Source organism: Peromyscus eremicus, chromosome 14 (genome assembly GCF_949786415.1).
Source record: "Peromyscus eremicus chromosome 14, PerEre_H2_v1, whole genome shotgun sequence".
NCBI classification, from domain to species: domain Eukaryota; kingdom Metazoa; phylum Chordata; class Mammalia; order Rodentia; family Cricetidae; genus Peromyscus; species Peromyscus eremicus.
This window is the reverse complement of record NC_081430.1, coordinates 49,931,271-49,950,473: the sequence shown is the minus strand read 5'-3', so window position 1 is coordinate 49,950,473 and position 19,203 is coordinate 49,931,271. Positions and strand designations below refer to the sequence as shown.

The 19,203-nt window shown below is 44.5% G+C and overlaps 1 protein-coding gene across 1 annotated transcript; it reads right to left on the bottom strand.

The window, feature by feature from the left end:
• Positions 1-17,225: 17,225 nt before the first annotated feature.
• Positions 17,226-17,408, bottom strand: LOC131923929 (large ribosomal subunit protein eL39-like). The gene has a single exon (XM_059279166.1). The coding sequence runs from the start codon at positions 17,406-17,408 to the stop codon at positions 17,226-17,228; it is 183 nt and encodes a 60-aa protein (XP_059135149.1).
• Positions 17,409-19,203: the final 1,795 nt, after the last annotated feature.

Here is a 19,203-nt window from a genome sequence, read left to right as displayed (position 1 = left end):
CAAAGAGATTTCACCAACACTAAGGATGTGAACCAAGAAAGGCAAAACCAAGTCCTGAGATAAATTCCCACAACCAGTAGATAGGGCTGGATAGCAACTGGGAAATGCCCACTGCACCAGAACAAAAGAACAGCTCGTAGAAAGCTGGGGGAAAGAAAAGCCTGTGACAACAGTGGCTGAAGGGAAGAGGTGCTGGGGGTGGTGTGTCAGAAGTCCTTGCTGCTTCTGGGCAGGTTGGAGTTAAGTCCTGGGAGTTTACAGTGAACCAGGTGATTGCCCTGGCAGTCCACCTGCAGTAATGGACAAAGTAGAGGTCTCAACATATGTGTCTTTCGGCTGGTTTTCTCCTAGCTGTTCAGATCCACTCCCCTTATCTTTGCCTTTCTCCACCTTCTGATTTTCAAAACGTATTTTATGGGTATGGGTGCTTTACCTGCATGTGTGTCTGTGCACCACATGCATGTCTGGTGCCCGAGAAGGTCAGAAGAGGGCATCAGATCCCCTGGAACTGGAGTCTCAGACAGTTTCGAACTGCCATTGGGTTTTGGGAATCAAACCCTGGTTCTCTGGAAGAACAGCCAGTGGTGTTAACTACTGAACCACTCTGCAGCCTACCTTCGGATTTCTATAATTCAATTAGAGCATCTCTGATTTTTATTGGCTGGTTACACCTGTTTCCCCCCACCCCACTCCCCGCTCCTTTCTATATTTTCTATCTCCCACATTTCCTTTTCCAAGCATCCTCCTGACTTCCTTCCTTGGTTGGGAACTGGACATCTGTCTGGAGACAGACAGCAGTCTATGGGTGCACTTTTACTGATGTGTAGGTGTACAGTGGATGAGAACCAAGATCCTCTGAGCATTCAGAATGTGTCAAGGGTTGGTGAGAGTTGGGCAGAGAAATCCAGATGTTTGTGGAGAGGGAAGAAGAGAGTGCTGAGAAGTTGGTGGGTGGGATCAGTAGATGAGATGCAGAGACCAGGACAGGAAGCAGCGAGAGAGGCCTGAGATGCTCTGGGAGTGTAAGGGGAGAAAGGTTTGGTTTCCAACCCTCAAATCGGCCTTTCCTCATCCTCCCTATGTTCTTCCCAGCCTCTGTTTCCTCTTTCTTGTTCCTTCAGGGCCCTGATGCTACTGGAAAGTCTAGCCTCTGGGACTAGGGACAGTAGTGAGGCATGCCTCCTGCTCCTCCTCTATTTTGGGGTAGCCTGACTGGTCCAAACCCGAGAAAGGACATTCCTGAGGACACCCATGGGCTGCAGAGCCCAGATGGGCTCCCAGATGGACAGGCCAACAGGTCCAGCTAAAGTATGTGCAGTAATGTGTCCACGGCTTTTAATTGATTTCAGATCCTGTGAACAGTCGATAGCCACCTGCTAAGTTGCAATTAAGCTCTTGACCTTGGTTGGAGAGGTAAGGGAGTGCACCCTTCACATACTGGCATAGTGGACTTTGCAATTCCTCTCTGCCTCTATCATTGGAACCTTTCCTTTTGCAGTAAATCTCCTGAGAAGACAAAGCAAGCTCCCCACTACAGATGTTCCCAACAGGAACACAGAAAACACCCCAGTTTTCAAGCACAGGAATTTAATAAAAGGACTGTATATGCAGAGCATAGGAGTCCTGTGCACACACTTTGGCTTATTAGACACAGAGAGGTGGGACTACATATCTGTGTACAAAATTGCCCAACTGTTCTCCAACATGGCCAGATCGCCTCATTTCTGCCAGCACCGGCCAGAGTCCCAGCTGCTTAGCATCCTTCCCAGCACTGGATATCATCAGATTGAAAAAGTTGAGCACTCCATTATTTCATTAGGTACTTCATTATAGGTTTTTTTTGTTTTGTTTTGTTTTGTTTTTGTTTTTGTTTTTGTTTTTTAAGAAATTTTCTTTGAGATAGGATTTTACTCTGTTCCCTGGTTGTCCTTGAACTTCTGGACTCAACCTTCAGGACCAGTTTCCTTAAAGTTTGACTTGTATTGGCTTAATTGTCATCATAGACTCAGTGTGTGCTTTGTAACTGTGGAGCATAGTTGTTATCACTCACCACATATCCTTTGGCAAAGTTTCTGTTCGAATCTTTTGCTGATTTTGTATTGCTTTTTTATTTCATTCATTTCACTTCTGTTGCTGTGATTAAAAAAAAAAAAAATCCCAATACAAGCAAGACAAAGGGAAAAGGCTTATTTTGGATGACTGGTTCCAGAGAGCTGGAGTCTATCGTGGTGGGGCGTGAAACAGGTAGAGAAGGAATGGAGGTGGGAAGCTGGCTGGTCACACTGCACACACACTCAGGAGGCTGAGAGCAAACAGCAAGTGGTACTTGGCTATAAAACCTCAAATTCCACCCCCAGTGACATACTTCCCACCTCTTAAAGGCTCATGACCTTTCCAAACAGTGCCCCCAGCTGGGGACCATGAACCTCATTGGGAGGTGGGAACATTTCTCTTTTAAACCACCGCAGGACCTTTTCTTTCCTTTTTTTGGGGAGCTGAGGACCAAACCCAGGGCCTTGCACTTGTTAGGCAAGCGCTCTACCACTGAGCTAAATCCCCAACCCCTTTGGACCTTTTCTTATTATTGAATTTTATTTAGAGTTTTTTTATGTATTCTAGTTACCAGTTCTTTATCAGGTATGTTTTGCAAATTTGTTCTTCCAGTCTGTGGCTTGATTTTTTTTCATAAGTGTCTTTCAATGTAGAAGCTCTAATCTGTGTGCAATTTCATTTTATTTCTCTTTTTTTCTTTTGTGGCTCATGTTTTGTGTGTACCTAGAAATATTTATCTAGCCCCAAATAACAAAGATTTCCTCCTGTTTCATAATTTTATCTTCTTGTATTAAGTATTTCAAAATAGCTGTGGCATGAAGTTCCTTGCATTTTGCATAGAACTATCCAGTAGTTCCTTCACCTCTTGCTAAAACACCAACCTTCCTCTGTGAACTACCTTAGTATCAACATCACAAATCACTTGTTGTGCATTTTTCCAGACTGCTCTCTGTTGTGTTGACCTCTGTGTGTGTCCTATCGATTGCACCATACTGTGTTGATCACTACAGTTCTGTCTACAATAAGCCTTCAAATCATGTAGTATCAGTCCTATAGTTTTGTTTTTTTTATCAATACCGTTTGGGCCAATTTAGGCACTTTGCTCTTTTATATAAATGTTAAAATCACCTTTTCAATTCTCAACAGAGGCCTGCTAGTATTTTGATTAGAATTGCATTGAATCTGGAGATCAATAAGATGGTGGAGGTTGGGATGGGGAGGTACTGGCATGTTGATAGGTTCCATGATTTCCAGTCCATGAGCACAGTATCTCACTTAAGACTTCTGGGATTTCTCTCATCAATATTTTGCAGTTTTCAGCTTCCAAATCTTGCACATTATGTATCTCTAAGTATCTCATGGTTTTGTTGCTGCTGTAAGTGGCGTCATTTGAATTTCTTTCAATGTTCAACTGTTCATTGCTAACATGTAGGGATGCAATGAAATACGTACATTTTAGGGCATTGAACTGGTCTCTTGCATTCTCCTAAACTCACACGCTAGATCTAATAGGCACTAGAAATTCTTTGAGCTTTCCTATGTAGATACAATGTTGGCTGTTTGAAGTTCTTTATCCTTCCGCCTTTTCTCTCTTTCTCTCAAGTTTTTCTGCTGACTACATGTTGACTAGGAGTGGTGAGAAAAGACATCTTTCCCTTTTCCAGTTTGGGAGGAAACATCCAGTCTCTGACATTAAGTATGTGAGTAGCTATAGATTTTTGCAGACGCTCTTTATTAGGGTGAGGAGGTCCCTGCTAGTCCCAGTTTGCTGAGAGTGCTTGTCATAAATAGATGTTCATTGACCTTTTAATACATTTCTTTTATGCTTAAGTCAACCAGAGATGGTGTCTGTTTCAAATAAAAGTTCTGACTGATTTAGCAGCCTTGTAAGGTTAGGTAAGTTCTTCGATTTCATCTGACTCAGGGTCTAAAGGGAAGATTAGGGATGGAAATTTTAAGTTCTCTTAATTTTACTACCCAAAAAGACTAGGCATGTGCTTGCTTGAGAAGCACATATATTAAAATTAGAATGGTCCAGAGCAGTGGTATGTTGTATTGACCCCACTCATAAAATTATTTTGTTGCAACTTCGCAATTGCAATTTTGCTACTGTTATGAATCATAATGTAAATCTGATATACAGGATATCAGATATGCGACTCCTGTGAAAGTATTGTTTGACCCCCATGTTGTAGAATATTATTTCAAGGTGTGTTACTTTTGTTTATGCTCTGGAACGTTTGTTTAATGATGCAAAGATGTGTTTGATTAAATAAAATTCACCTGTGGTCAGGAGGCTCCGTCAGCAACTAGCTGACAGGAAGTGGTAGGGAGGAGCTGGGTGAGAAAGGGTTTGTAAGGAGGGGCGAGGAGAAGCATGAGGGCTTTTTGGAGGATCCGAGCAAGGAAAGGGGGTAAGCTACTTGCTATTCAGCCTCTCTGAAGAGCAGAATTTCATCTTAACCTTTGAATCTTGAGTTCTTTAGAGGGAGAGAAGTTTAATTAAGTTCCCTTCATAGCTTTGCAGGAGTCGGAGCCAGAGGGAACAGATTTCCCTCTGGCTATGGCCCATTGTGGCCTAACCGCTGCTGGTATCGTGAGTTGCAGTTGCTGATTCAGACAGCTGTGGCCTAAAAGGCAACAACCATTTAAAAAAGGACAACACCCCCCCCCAAAGGGGTCACAACCCAGAGGTTGAGAACCACTGGTCTAGAGACTAGCATAACCCCTGCACAAGGGTGATATACACAAGAACAGCCATGGCAATCTTCAAGGCTGTCCACTGTGTTACAGAAAAATGCTGAGTTGATTATTTTTCTTTCGTCTCACCTTCAATAACCTTGATGATAATATTTATTTTTATAAGTAACTTAGACACATTGTAAGCAACCTGAATGAATCTTTAAAACATGAGGACAGTTAAAGGTGCCCTGGATGGTTCCATCTTGAGATTAATTACCATTAACTATTTGGCAGCCATCTTCTATGATTTCACATGAATGAGCCCAAAATATGCATGCTGCTTTATCATGGGTGTGTGGCTACTTCCTCTCTCCGTCCACATTTATAAAGTTCCACTTTATCTTCCAAGGCTCTTTGTAGTGACTAGGCCCCACTGGGTGCCTCTCACCCGGGGTCTGTCATGTTATTGCAAGCAAATATTTGCAGCTGTGATGGTCTGAATTCTCATCTAAATTGGGTGTCTACACTGGTCTCTGCTGTGGTCAGCACTTGGCAGTGACAGTCAACCGGGGTTTTAGCTGCTGACTGTACACAGCCTCTTCTGGGACCTCAGAATGCTTTGAAGAGGAACAGAGTCCAAAAGGGAGTCAGTCATCCAGGAGTGAGCATTCCAAGAACTCCAGGTAGAACCCTAAATACTTCTTAAAACAGATTCAGAGGACCTAGAGCATCACTTCTGCTGGGTTGCATAGGTTGAGTGAGCCACTGAGTCAAGTCTCCATGCAGAGGGAGGAGAGACAAACCCACCTCTCAATTGGAGAATTCACAAAGAATGCATGCCTACCTTTAACATACCATTTCAAACACATATTGAGCACCTACTGCATACCAGATGTTATTGTAAGTATTGGAGATGCAGACTGTGCAGAGTTCCTTGTCTCAGTCTCCAGGCTTGAACCTGGGAGTTTGGAAGAGCTCGGCCAGTGCTTTACCACTGAGCTACATCCTCAGCCCTCTTACGTCCTATTGTGAGACAACATCTCATTTAGCTGCCTCAGTTGTTCTTGAGCTCACTCTATAGTAAAAGCACACCTTAAATTTGGAATCCTCCTGCTTCAGTCCTCTGGGTAGCTGAGCTCATAGGCCCAGCCTACTAGGCATGGCTCAACATTCCTACATTCATTAAACTTATATTTTATTGTCTGTCTGCAGACAATAGGCACAGCAGCAAATAAAGCTAAACAAACATATGACTGATGTTAATTGCTTATTAATTAATACTGTCCCTGTCTGGAATCCAACTGTCCTTGACTTTGAGTACCACATCCCTTGCTGCCCTGCACTTCAGGTGTTCTTATTCCAGCTGGCATTGGGGGTGGGGGTCATGCTATTTCTATCCTAGTCTCTTCTGAAAGTCACACAGGGTGCATCCATTCAACAGTGACTATACTTTGGAGCATAAGGGCTGTGAGCCTGATAATATGGCTTTAAATCATAGTTCTACCTACCTGCTGTGTGACCTTGGTGACCTCATTTCTCCATGCCTCAGTTTCTCCATCTAGAAATGGAGGAACTGGAGCTAAGACTAGACACTGCTCAGGAGAGCTAATATTTGTGAGCCTCTTGGACAGCCCCTGGAACACAGCAGGTGATAGCCTGGGCTCTATAGGATAAACGCAGAGCCTCAAGCCTCAGACAAACTGAGTCAGCTTCCATTACAGGGTTGAAGGGGGGGATCTGGGAACATTGTGGAAACCTGAAGCAGCCAGCCACCAACATACTGGCCTGTACCAGTGTGCATATGTGGGAGCAAGGCAGAACCCCACACTGCAGTTCCTGTTTCCAAATAACCCCTTGGTGATGGAGATGAGCAGCCTGACCCACAAGTCATTTCAAGAAAGACATATAGACATTGCCCCTTGGGGACTGCAGCAAAGTCACTCCACCACAATTACATCCCAGGAAGGCAGAAGGGTTCTGAGAGGCAGGAACAAGTTCATTAATAATTCACCACACAGAGGTCTTCATATTTTCCCCAGTGGAGCTCTGCGGTACAATGCCAGAATTCAAGTCCCTGAAGCTGAGTAGCCCAGGACAGTGACAGCCTCACTGAATCTCAGCTCCCAGCCTGCCACCCACTTTGTGCATGTGGAGTGATGTGGGTCTCTGTCTCCCACAGGTCATTAAGCCACTGGCTTACCTCCTGTGCCTTCTAGCCTTGGAAGTAGGCTAAGGCCAGCCTGGGAGATTATTTGCAGGGAATTAGCGTGGGAGAGAGCAGGATTAGAGCAACCGTTCAGTTAGGGCCCAGCAGCTCCACCTGCCAGGAGTTGGTGCCGCCTTCAGCTGAGGAGGGTGCAGCTGCTCTCCTCCTTTAGGAAGGACAGAAAGGAGGAAGGGGTAGTGTTGGTGGGAGGAGCTTCCAGGCCAGCAGAGGGGCTCCTCTGAGCCTTAAAGCAGGCAGATAGATTCCTGTGCTTTTCTTCTTCTTCAGAGTGTGAGTCTTTGTCTAAAGCCCAGTAGTGGTCATTTCTGCAGGCCACCCACAGGTATCTGGGAGCAAGGAGACCTGGGAGGACAAGGGCGTTTTCTGTTCTGCTACTTACTCTAGGACCTGGACAAGTCACCTTCCTTTTCTGGGCCTACGTTTTCCCACCTGAAAAGTGAGAGGGCTGGAACAAAAGACCCACAAGCAACCACATGCTTGAAATGGCTCCATCAAATCAGGAGGGAGGTGGATGAGGAGAAAGGACTCATAAGGGATTCCTACGAGGCTGGAAGCAGCAGCCCCAGCAGCAGCAAAGGAAGAGATTGAACTGTAACTTTGTCTCTGTCTCTGTATATGGGTGTGTGTGTATGTGTATAAGTGCATATGTCCACGGTATATGTATATGCATAAGGGTATAGAGGCCAGAGGTCAATGTTAGATGTTTTCCTCAATTGAAGTCTACCTTATTTTTAAATGTGTATTTAATTTTATGTGTATGTGTGTGTTCCTGAGTGTATGTACGTGTACTGCATGCTTGCAGGAGCCCACAGAGGTCAGAAGAGGCATCAAATCCCCTGAAACTGGAATTAAAGGGAATTGTGAGCTGCCTTGTGGGTGCTGGGAACTGAACCTGAGCCCGGGGATGAGCAGCAAGTGTTCTTAACTACTGAGTACAACTCTTTTTTCAGGCAGTGTCTCTCACTGAACCTGGAGCTCCTGAACTGGCATGGCTGACTGATCAGTGAGCTCCAGGGATCTGCCTATACACACACACACACACACACATACACCACACACACACACACACACACACACACACACTCACATGCCTGCCTGCACACACACAGAGAAAGACAGAGAGGGCATGTGGGAGTCCACTGGGATTCTAGAAATGTGCCATCACTTTTACACGGGTTCTGGGAATCTGAATTCAGGTCCTTCCATAGCAGGCACTTTACCAACTGTGCCATCTCCCCAGACCCCTCACTAACAGGGAGTCTTCACAACTGAGTGAGTGACTCAATGAGTGAATGAATGAATTCATGAATGAATGAATGAATGAAGCAGTAGCACTATTTTCTCCCAAGGATACAGAAATGGTAAGGTTAATTATATAATCCACATAAACTGAATAAATAAGATCAAAACTATTCAAACATACTTTATGTAGCACGAATAGTTAGCATTTATTGAATACTTATTCCTTAGAAACTGGTCTTCTTGAGCCAGGTGGTGGTGATGCACGCCTTTAATCCCAGCACTCAGGAGGCAGAGCCAGGCAGATCTCTGTGAGTTCGAGGCCAGCCTGGTCTAAAGAGCGAGATCCAGGACAGGCACCAAAACTATACAGAGAAATCCTGTCTCGAAAAAACAAATAAAATAAAATTTGGGAGGTGATCTCCACTGCTGGTTCCTATGCAGTGTGCTCTCTTTAGAACTTTTGTGCTGCAAATTCTAGAAAAGCTAGCTCAAACTAGCTGAAATGAACAAGCAAGCATTTTGGGTCAAGAACCTATGAGCGTTTGTAGTTAACTTCCTGAGGCACTCAAGTGACAGCACCAGCTTGGTGGCTTTCTCTCTACTCCCTCCCTTTTAGCTTTCTTCTGTGTTGACTTCTTTCTGGGGCAGACTGTTCCCCCAGGAAGAGGCAAAGATGACCCCTTCCCCAGGGCTAGATCCCACCAAATCAGCAGCCTAATAGGAAGTGGACTGTTCTTTCCCAAATGGTCTGGGTCTGGAGATGTAATTCAGTGGGTGAGTATTCACCTTGGAAGCCACACACAAGTTCTTGGGGTTAGTCTCCAGCATACGCAAGCAAAGCTCCAGTCTGGGGCTGAAGTCCTGTGACCCTGGACTGAGTAAGGTTACACCAATTACTGTCTCTACCTTTAGTCACATGCTCAGCCCTGGAACTGAGAGTGTTGTCCTACCTCTTCAGAGCAGGGAAGAGATGGGTTTCTCAGAGCAAAACCTAGCATTCTTACTAGCAAAGGTGGAAATGGATTTTGAGCAGGTAAAAACTGTGGGAATGAATCCATTTGCATCCACGGTCTCCTTAGGCAAGTGAAGCAGAGAGGTTTTGTCTTGGGGGTCACAGACAAGTGTGACTCCATATCTCAGGGCTCACTTCCACACTGATGGAGAGAAACCCACTTTCACACCTTAACTCAGTGCCTCTGCTCCCCAGCTCTAAACCTGCTGTGAGAAACCCCACTTGTCTCCATCTCACTGAGCTCCAGCTGTGCTCTGAAGAACACCTGTTTATTCAGTTAGCATCCTCTAGTTCAACTGAGCCACCGTGCAAACCCTCTCCTGTTCTTTTAGATTTTCCAGGAGGCAAAGAGAAATCCCTGGGCCCAGCCACTCTTCCTTCATCTCCTGTCCCTCCATCCGAAGCTGACTCTTCCCTGTACGAGCTATCCTGCCAGTAGGAGCCATGCCCTTCCTCACCATCATGCCTCTTTCCCTCTGTGGTCAGCTCAGGCATCCCTCTGACTGCTTCTTTCTGATTTATTGAGGAGACTGCACTATCCACAGTCTCCCTTTCTCTGTTATTTTTTTTCTTCAGTGCAGAGGATTGAACCCGGGGCTTTAAACATACTAGGCAAGCAGGACAAGGGCTCTGCCACTGTGCTGTATCCCCAGCCCGGTGTCCATGGTCTGTCTTAGTATGCAGTCATCCAAAGGCAGGACTGCACTTCATATCTTCCTCCTCCAGAGTGCCCCAGGATGCTCCCCAGAGTCAGTTTCTGATCAACGGTTCTGTCTGGCACCAGTCCCACTTTGGGGGTCCCTTGAAGGTTAACATTCCACAGGCTAGAAAGCATGAAAGACAACAGGTACTACTCATTTCTATTTTTAACTTTGCTAATCATAGATTGTTCAAGAAGCTATGGATTATGGGGTGTAGATGGGAGCAATTCCGTAAGTGTTGTGCAGGGCATAGATCCGTTCTGGGTTATTTTGTTATTTGTTGCTTTGTAGAATATGTTCTCCCTGCTCCCCACATCTGTGGTCAGATCATTGCCCATTTCTGGCTCATCAGAATATGCTTTTTAAAAAAGGATTTATTGATTTTATGTTTATGGGGTTTTGCTTGCATGTATGTCTGTGCCCTAATTGCATGACTAGTGACCGCAGAGGCCGGAAGAAGGCTTTAAATGCTCTGGCACTAGACTTAGAGAAGGTTGCGAGCTGCCATCTGGGTGCTGGGAATCAAACCCATGTCTTTTGGAAGAGCAGCCAGTGCTCTCAACCACCAAGACATCTCTCTAGTACAGAATATGCTTTTAAAATAACCTCTTCCGATAGTGTCCTTTCCTAGCCTGGCTACTCACTGCAAAAAACTTCCCCTTCTGCATTTCCACATTCTTTCTGGAAATAGATAACTGCAGATGAAGTCATGGATTTCACTCTCCTCAAATTTTTATATCTTCTTTGGCTTCTAGCACCAACTTCAGGCTGAGGAAAGGGAGTTAGGGAAGTCAGAGCATTAAAGATTTATCACCGCCACTGCTCTTTGTACAACTCCTCTTATTCCGAGGACTATCTCATTTGCTTAGGTTATTTTGCAGGAGAGACAGTTTAAAGGGAAATTGGGTCAGGCAAGATGGCTCATAGGGTAAAGATGCCTGCCACCAAGCCTGACGACCAGAGTCTGATCGCTGGGACCTATATAGGAGAAAACCTATTTCCAAAAGCTGTCAACCGACCACATGCAAACCTTGGCATAAATGCTAGTACACAGACATACAGACACACAGACACAGACATACATACATACACACACACACACACACACACACACACACACACACACACACACACTTTTTAAAGGAGAAGCTAAAGTTTTTCAAAGCCCTGTATGAGTTTTTAAAAATCTGTAGCTGCGGAGTTTTTAATGACTCCAACTAATTACCCTTTCCTAATGATTAGATCTTAAGTCGAAATCATCAGTTTTACCACCATTGAAAAGTACAAATAAAACTGATTTATTGTAAAGAAAATGTGGTTTCAATACGAAATTACCCCCAGGGGATGGCCATTTGTACAACAAAGAGTGTCCCTAGTTCAGGTCTGTGGGAGGCAGATAGCAAATTGATTCCACATAGGAATGCTATTTGCAAGTTTGCAAGTGCTGAAATTCCGGTGCGCCGTCCCCCCTTAGCTGAAGAGTGAGCTGCATTAATGCAGTATTTGTTTATCCCCACTGGGTGCTCTTGGCAATGAGGAGAGGGAGGGCTGAGTGGAGGATGGCGGCAGTGGGGACCCCAAGAGGCATTCAGCAGCCAGGTCTTACATTCATTACCTACTCCCCAATGTGCTGCATTTAAAACATGGCAGGTCCTCAGCAACACAGTGTCTGTGGCACAGAGGACAGAATCAGAATGTAAACAGGGATCTTATTGATTATCTGGTCTAACCCCAACCGCATCTCCACTTGACAGACAAATACACCGAGGATCCGAGAGGCCCGGAGACATTCAAACGTTCCAAATCTGCTGTCAATCCACTCTGCATAGACATATCACGCTTATCAGAACAAGAACCCAGCTACTTCTGCCAAAACGAGTGGGCACGTTCTTCAAGAATCTTCCTGAAACCATGCTAGCATCTGAGCTCGTCCAGTCTTCTTAAAGGGCAATGGATCTCAGATCAGAAATGGAGTGGGCATAGATTAGATGACATTGTGATGTTCTCAAAGAGGGGGTGCCACTTATGCCAGGGTAGGTGATGAAGAGCAAAAATGTAGGCTGAGGGTAGCCAGGCTCTGCAGCAAGCCACGCCTTCTGTTCATCCTTCCCCCTTCCGTCCCCATCACCTCCTCTGCTACCTCTTCCAAGCCATTACATACCAGCATGGGGAGTAAGGAAGATCAGGATTTTCATGCCACATCCCTGCTTCCTTATAGTACTTATTCACAGGGACAGAAGCAAAAGGTAGTGAGAGTCATAAACTGTGTGCTTCGAAGAAAATCTCATTTTCAGTATGGGTCGAGGCTAGACTCTTCCCGTGGCCCTTTGCACATATAGCTGTCTAAGTGACCTTGCATCCTTTGCTGCATCTTACTGACATTTTGTTTGTGGGGCTTGTTTTTGTTTTGAAACAGAGTCTTACTATTCAGTTCTGGCTGTCCTAAAACTCACTATCTAGACCAGGTTGGCCTTGACCTCAGAGTTCCACTTGCCTCTGCCTCCCCAAGTGCTTGGATTAAAGCCGTGTACCATCATGCCTGGCCTTTTACTGATACTTTATTATAATACAACACAAACATTTTTTCAGGTCAGGATTAGTACTATCCAGTCTACCCATCTAAATTATATTTTTTATTATTATTATTATTATTATTATTATTATTATTATTATTATTATTTTCAAGACAGGGTTTCTCTGTGTTACTCTGGCTGTCCTGTGACTCACTCTGTAGACCTCGAACTCACAGAGATCTCCCTGCTCTGCTGGGATTAAAGGCGTGCGCCACCACTGCCCGGCTAAATTATTATTATTTTTTTTTTAAAGAAGGTTTAAATATTCCACAGAGTGGCCAGGTCATATTACCCAAAGGACCTATCAGGTGTCAGCCAGAGAGTGAATACAGTAGTTAGCCTCCCTGCTCAGTCCGTCCCTCCTCATCCTTCCCTGCCCTCTCCTCCCCACCCTCTACAGACAGGGAATGAGAATGCAAGTGGAGGTGAGCCCAGTCCAAGGCCTCCTAGTAATCACTCAGTACTTGTGCCCTTGCTGAGCTGGTAGGTTTTCCCTGGACTTCTGATTTGCACTTGACACTAGTCCTTTCCTTACTGTATTTCAGAGGTGGACATCTCGAAATGTTAAATCTGCCCAGAGCAGCTCTGCCAGCAGCAGAAAAATGTCCCCACAGCGGGACAGGTGAGCAAGCACAGTACTACTGCAAATGCATTTTGAACAGGTGAGGCTGAGTGTGAATTAAATCCCAGCCTTAACCAAAATGATCACTATTCCTATTGTGAAGGGAGAAGGCGAGGAACAAGGAAAACCCCAGAAATCACAGATCCTGGGGGTTCAACCCAACAGAGAGAAACTTGGAGGTTCCTTTTTCTGAAGGCAGGAAATGGAATTTTTGAACTATTTGAATCCTATATTTCCAGCTATATAATGCTGCCTTCCTTTTTTCCTGTATCTGAGCCAGCCTGTTTTCTTTCTTTCTTCTTGTATTTCTCCCTCCCTCCCACCACCCCCTTCCTTCCTTTTTGTAGTGCTGGCAATGAAATTCATGGGTCTTACACAGGCTGGGCAAATACTCTACTGCTGAGCTACATGCCCAGTGCCCCACCTCCTTCCTTCCTTCCTTCCTTCCTTCCTTCCTTCCTTCCTTCCTTCTTCCTTCCTTCCTTCTTTCCTTTCTCCCTCCCTCCCTCCCTCCCTCCCTCCCTCCCTCCCTCCCTTCTCTCTTCCCCTTTCTCTCTCTCTCTCTCTCTCTCTCTCTCTCTCTCTCTCTCTCTCTCTCTCTCTCTCCCCCTTCCTTCCTTCTTTCCTTCTTTCCTTACTTCCTCCCTCCCTCCCTTTCTTTTGAGATAATAGTTTTTGCTATGCAGCCTAGGCTGGCCTTGATGTCTTAATTCTCCTGCCTCAGCTTCCCCATTGTTGGTATTACAGTATGTGCCACCATGCCCAGCTCCTACTGCCACGTTAGGATGGGTCTAACAGTCTTGGCCACTCTTTTTTGATTTTTTTGTTTTTAATATAATATTTTTATTTATTCCATATGTGCATGATTGTGGACAATTCACTGGAGCATGGGCAGCCTACCAGTGGCCGAACCCCCCAAGACAAACAACTATCTCTCTCCTAGTAGCCACCAACTGCCAACTGCCTCATGAGTTCCTTACTCATCCACGCTGGAATATTGACTGACTTCATTTTCTTTTCTTTTTTCTTTTTCTTTCTTTCTTTCTTTCTTTCTTTCTTTCTTTCTTTCTTTCTTTCTTTCTTTCTGTCTTTCTTTCTTTTTTTCTTTTCTTTCTTTCTTTTTTTTTTTTTTTTTTCGAGACAGGGTATCACTGTGTGGCTCTGGCTGTCTGGGAACTCGCTCTGTAGACCAGGCTGGCCTCGAACTCACAGAGATCTGCCTGCCTCTGCCTCCCGAGTGCTGGGATTAGAGGTGTACACCACCAGTGCCTGGCTGACTGGCTTCATCTTGTCCAGGTAACCACAATGGCTGTGAGTTCATGAGTATAACAGCTACATCACTTCCAAAAGACAGCATTTCACAGTACTCCTCTCCACCCTTCCAGCCCTTACATTCTTTCCACTCCCATTTCAAGTGTCTTCCCTGAGCCTTGGGGTTTGGGGATGGTAGGTATAAAGGTCCCATTTAGGGCTGAGTACTCAGAGTCACTTCTTATCAGCATTTTCACCAGCTGTGCGTCTCTGTACTAACTGTTGAACAATGCAAAAAGCAGCTTCCCCGACCAAGGTCGAGGGGAGCACTGATTTGTTGGTGTAAACATATTTAAGAGGCAGTTTGACAACGTGACCACTTAGCAAAACAGCAATAGCTGGTTCCCACCTAGTACCTATGACCTCCCCAGCCATAGAGTTTTAACCAGGTTTATAGAGCCAGGCATGAATTCCCTCTTGTGTAGTAGGTCTCAAACTCAGTTAGAAAGCCATCTGTTACTTCCCAACAGTCATGCCACTATTGCACCAGTGGGTGTATCTTGCCTGGCAGGTCAGTATTGATTCCAGCACTAAATAAGATCATTGAAACCTTTTCTCCCCCAGAAAGCTGAATAATGAAAGCTAGCCAGCAGGGAGAGTTTCAAGATGAATTTCTTTGTCTTGCAGCCAAAATGTGTGGTGTCTCCATCAATGTGTGGTGTCTCCATCAATGTGTGGTGTCTTACCATCTAGTTACGGTGGAACCAAGAACAATGACACTAGCCTGTGTTATTTTGAGTCCTCTGGTATCTCCCTGGCAAGAACTTATAAGGAGGGGTCCCATGCATCACTGAGGGAGAAGCATTGCATACCCATGCAGGGTACCTCTGTTCAAACCACTTTTTAAAATTATATGTTAAAAGTAGTAGGTTTCCATAGGCCTTTTTCATTCATCCTTAGTTTTGTTTAACCCATTCATTCTCTCCCCCTCCCTCATCCCCTTTTAAATATTTAATCAATTGCAGTGCAAGTGTGCACTTGGGGGTGCTCAAAATCTGATTCATATCCTTACGGTGGTTTTTATTCCTACTGATTGGCACCCAGAGAAACTGTGAGCCTGGGTCTTTACTTCTTCATCTGTGAGGTCTGGTAACCTGTTAGATCTGGCATGGGAGGCTGGAGGATTAAATCAAAGTAATGTACGGCAGGTGTGTGCACATGATAAATGCTTCAGTCCAAGACCATTAGGCCAGTGACTAAATAAAAACACTGGGCCCAGTGTATTAGAGTGTAATGTGCTCTGTCATTACGGTTTAGTTTATTTTCTGTCCTTCATTGATTTTTGTAGAATTTCCAACAGAAGTTCATCCTTTTAGCGTATTGGGGCTAACCAGGTTAATACTGGCTTCATGTCTCAGGAAACTCAAGGCTGGTGCCTGGATGGATTTGTAATGGCTCTCCTTTTCCCCACTATGACATTTTTTGTCTTTTAAAAAATATTTTGTGTTCATTATTATCATGTATGGTGTGATGTGTGTGTAGGCACGTACATGCCATAACATGTGTGTGCATGTCCAAAGACAATTGTGTGGACTCAGTTCTCTCCTCCCACTTTTATGTGGGTCTCAGGGATTGAACTCAGGTCATTGGGCTTGTTTGGGAAGCACCTTTATCTACCGAGTCATCTAGCTGGCCAGAAGAGATCTTTTCACTCCAATCCTTTAAAATTTTTGGATTAGCATACAAAGCACTGGGTTTCATCATGGCATCCTCATGCGTGTGTCATGCTTTGTTCCCATCCATTTCCTGACAGTGCCCTCTCTACCTGTGACTTATTCCCTTCCTGCCCCAGACAGTTTCCTCTTCTGCTTTCTTTTAAAGATGTTTTTTATTACATGAACCTTTTTATTTTATGCATGTATGTGCACCTACACAAGCCATGGTGTGCATGTGGAGAACAGAGGACAAGCGTCGGGTGTCAGTTTTCTCCTTCTGCCATTTGGGCCCTGGAACTTGAGCTCAGGTTGTCAGGCTTGGCGGCAAGTGCCTTTACCCTCTGAGCCATCTTGCTGCCCCGTCTTTTGCTTTCTTCTTATAGATATTTCACAACCTTCTTATCTCTCACCCCTTTAAGATCTCTTCCTCCCATCTCATGATCCCCTTGCTAGTTTCATGACCTACATACACACAAACACTCATGCACACACACACACATACCTCACACACACATAACCCTAGGTTATACATATTCAAGAATCTTTTGTTTGCTTGAATATTTCATGTCGCATAATGATTTCTGATCCTATGCATTTTCATGCAAATGTCATGATTTCATTTTTATTTACATCATTGAATTCCATCATGTGCATGACCACATTGTCTTTCATCTGTTGGTGGGCATCTAGGTTAGTTCCATGTTGCTGGCTATTGTGAATAGCATAGCAATAAATGTGGGTGTGTTGATATCTCTATGGTATGTTGACTTAGAGTCCTTCATGTACATTCTTAAGAATAGCATATATGGTAGGTTTTTTTTTTTTTTTAAAGATTTATTTATTATGTATACAGTGTTCTTTTGCATGTATCCCTTCAGGCCAGAAGAGGGCACCAGATCTCATTACAGATGGTAGTGAGCCACCATGTGGTTGCTGGGAATTGAACTCAGGACCTCTGGAAGAACAGCCAGTGCTCTTAACCTCTGAGCCATCTCTCCAGCCCAGTTTTTTTTTTTTTAAAGGTTCTACATTTTGTTACTGGACAAACCACAGCCCCCCATTTAAACATGATGAAATCTCCAGGTTAAAGATGTTGAACTCCATCTGATAGGATTGACCGATGAGCATGATTCAGTCAGTATAAACCCTTAGTCTCGCCATTGTGTGAATCCTGGCAGACCCATCTTCGTTCTCCTCCGGTGTCTTCCTTTGGAATTGTACCTGATTTTGTTACCATTTGTTTTCATCCAAATCCATTGAGGAACAGGACGATTTTGCTTTTGTTTGTTGGCCAGGAATCCTTTGATTCTGGAAGTCTTGTGAGAAGACATAGTGAGAAGCTGAGTTAGGTATGGAGCATGATGGCAGAGGAAAGAAGAAGACAGTCTGGGGTTGTTTGTTTGTTTGTTTGTTTTTAAACCTCCATATTGACTTCCACAGAGGCTGTGGAATATATATACTCATGTCAGCAATGAGTAAGTGAGTAAGGGATCCTCTTTCTGTTCATTTTCACCAATCTTCGTAGTCATTTGTTTTCTTGAAAATAGCCATTCTATGGTGACATGGAATCTCAAAGTTGTTTTGCTTAGCATTTCCCTAATGACTAAGTGTGGGGATTAATCTTGATTGTCTACTTAATGTTATTTAGAATTACCATAGAAAACAAACTTTTGGCTATGCCTGTGAGGAATTATCTGAATTATGTTCATGGAGGTGGGAAAATCCACCTATTCTCTGTTCTGGGGTCCTAGACTGAATGAAAAGAAAGTGATCTGAGATCAAGCAAACAAATTTGACATTTTGTTTTCTGACTATAGGTGTATTGTGACCAGATAATGGAAATGTCTACCCCTACAACTCCTATCAGACTTCTCTGCCATGATGGACTGTGTACCCTCAAACCTTGAACCAAAATACATCCATCCTTGTTTGTTAGGCATCTTGTCAAAGCAACAAGACAGCTAGCATGCTGAGAATATTGAACAATTTTTCACGTACTTATCGGCCACTTTTACTTCTTTTGAGAACTGTATGTTCAGTCCATTAACTCATTAGCATTTGCTTTGTTTCTTTGGTGTTTTCGTTTTCTAGCTCTTTATATACTCCAAATATCCATTCCCAGTCTTGTGTGTAGTTAGCAAAGATATTTTCCCCCCATTCTCTACTCTGCCTCTACTCTCTGGTGATTGTTTCCTTTGGCATGCAGAAACTTTTCAATGCCATATAATCCCACTCATTAATTCTTGGGATTTGAACCCAGGTCCTCTGGAAGAGCAGCTGATGTTCTTAACCACCGAGCCAAGACTCTCTAGCCTTATAGGATTTCTTTACCAGACTTCAGAATAGCCACACCAGGTTCTGTTCACTAGATTGCTTCTATCCTTGACTATCAAAAGCATAAGAAGCAATCCTGTGGTGATATAGTGTGTACCCTAATAAACTTGCCTGACAATCAGAGAAGCAGAGCAGCCAGCCACTAGTTCTTACCTCTACAAAATCCTCAGCCTAAAGAGAGTGAGTTCCTGTTTCCTCACACCTTATATACCTTTCTCTGCCCAGACATCACTTCCTGGGATTAAAGGGTGTGTGCTTCCCAAGCAAAGGTATGAGATCTCAAGTGCTGGGATTAAAGGTGTGTGCTACCACTGCCTGACCTCTATGTCTAATCTAGTGGCTGGCTCTGTCCTCTGATCCCCAGGCAAGTTTATTAGGGTACACACTATATCACCACACAACCCCAACACTGAGGTCCGTATACACAGAGCACCTGGCTGTGCTTTCAAGACCTCTTGAGTATTAATCACCCTGGTGGAAGGCTGTGGCAATCAAGTTCATCCCTGGAACCTCTGAATTCTTGAGCTCCGAAGGGCAGTCAAGGGCTAGTATGTGGCTCTAGAATTTGACCCATCCACAGCCTCAGGCTCAGAGCTGTCAAACTCCAGAGTCTCCTCAGATGATGAGATCTGCTCCTGGCTCTAAGGATGGGGCTAGCTCTCCCTGTGTACTTCCCAGGATGAACCAAGTCCCTTGCTGCCCACACCCCGACATGGTTCTCCTGCTCTCCACAACTGCCTTTCTGCTTTCCCCCATCCCAGAGCCGTGGCAGGTCAACCTGGGGCTCTTTGA

Coding starts and splice junctions, on each gene's coding strand:
- LOC131923929 (XM_059279166.1), bottom strand. CDS start 17,408: ATGTCTTCTCACAAGACTTCCAGAATCAAAGGATTCCTGGCCAACAAA.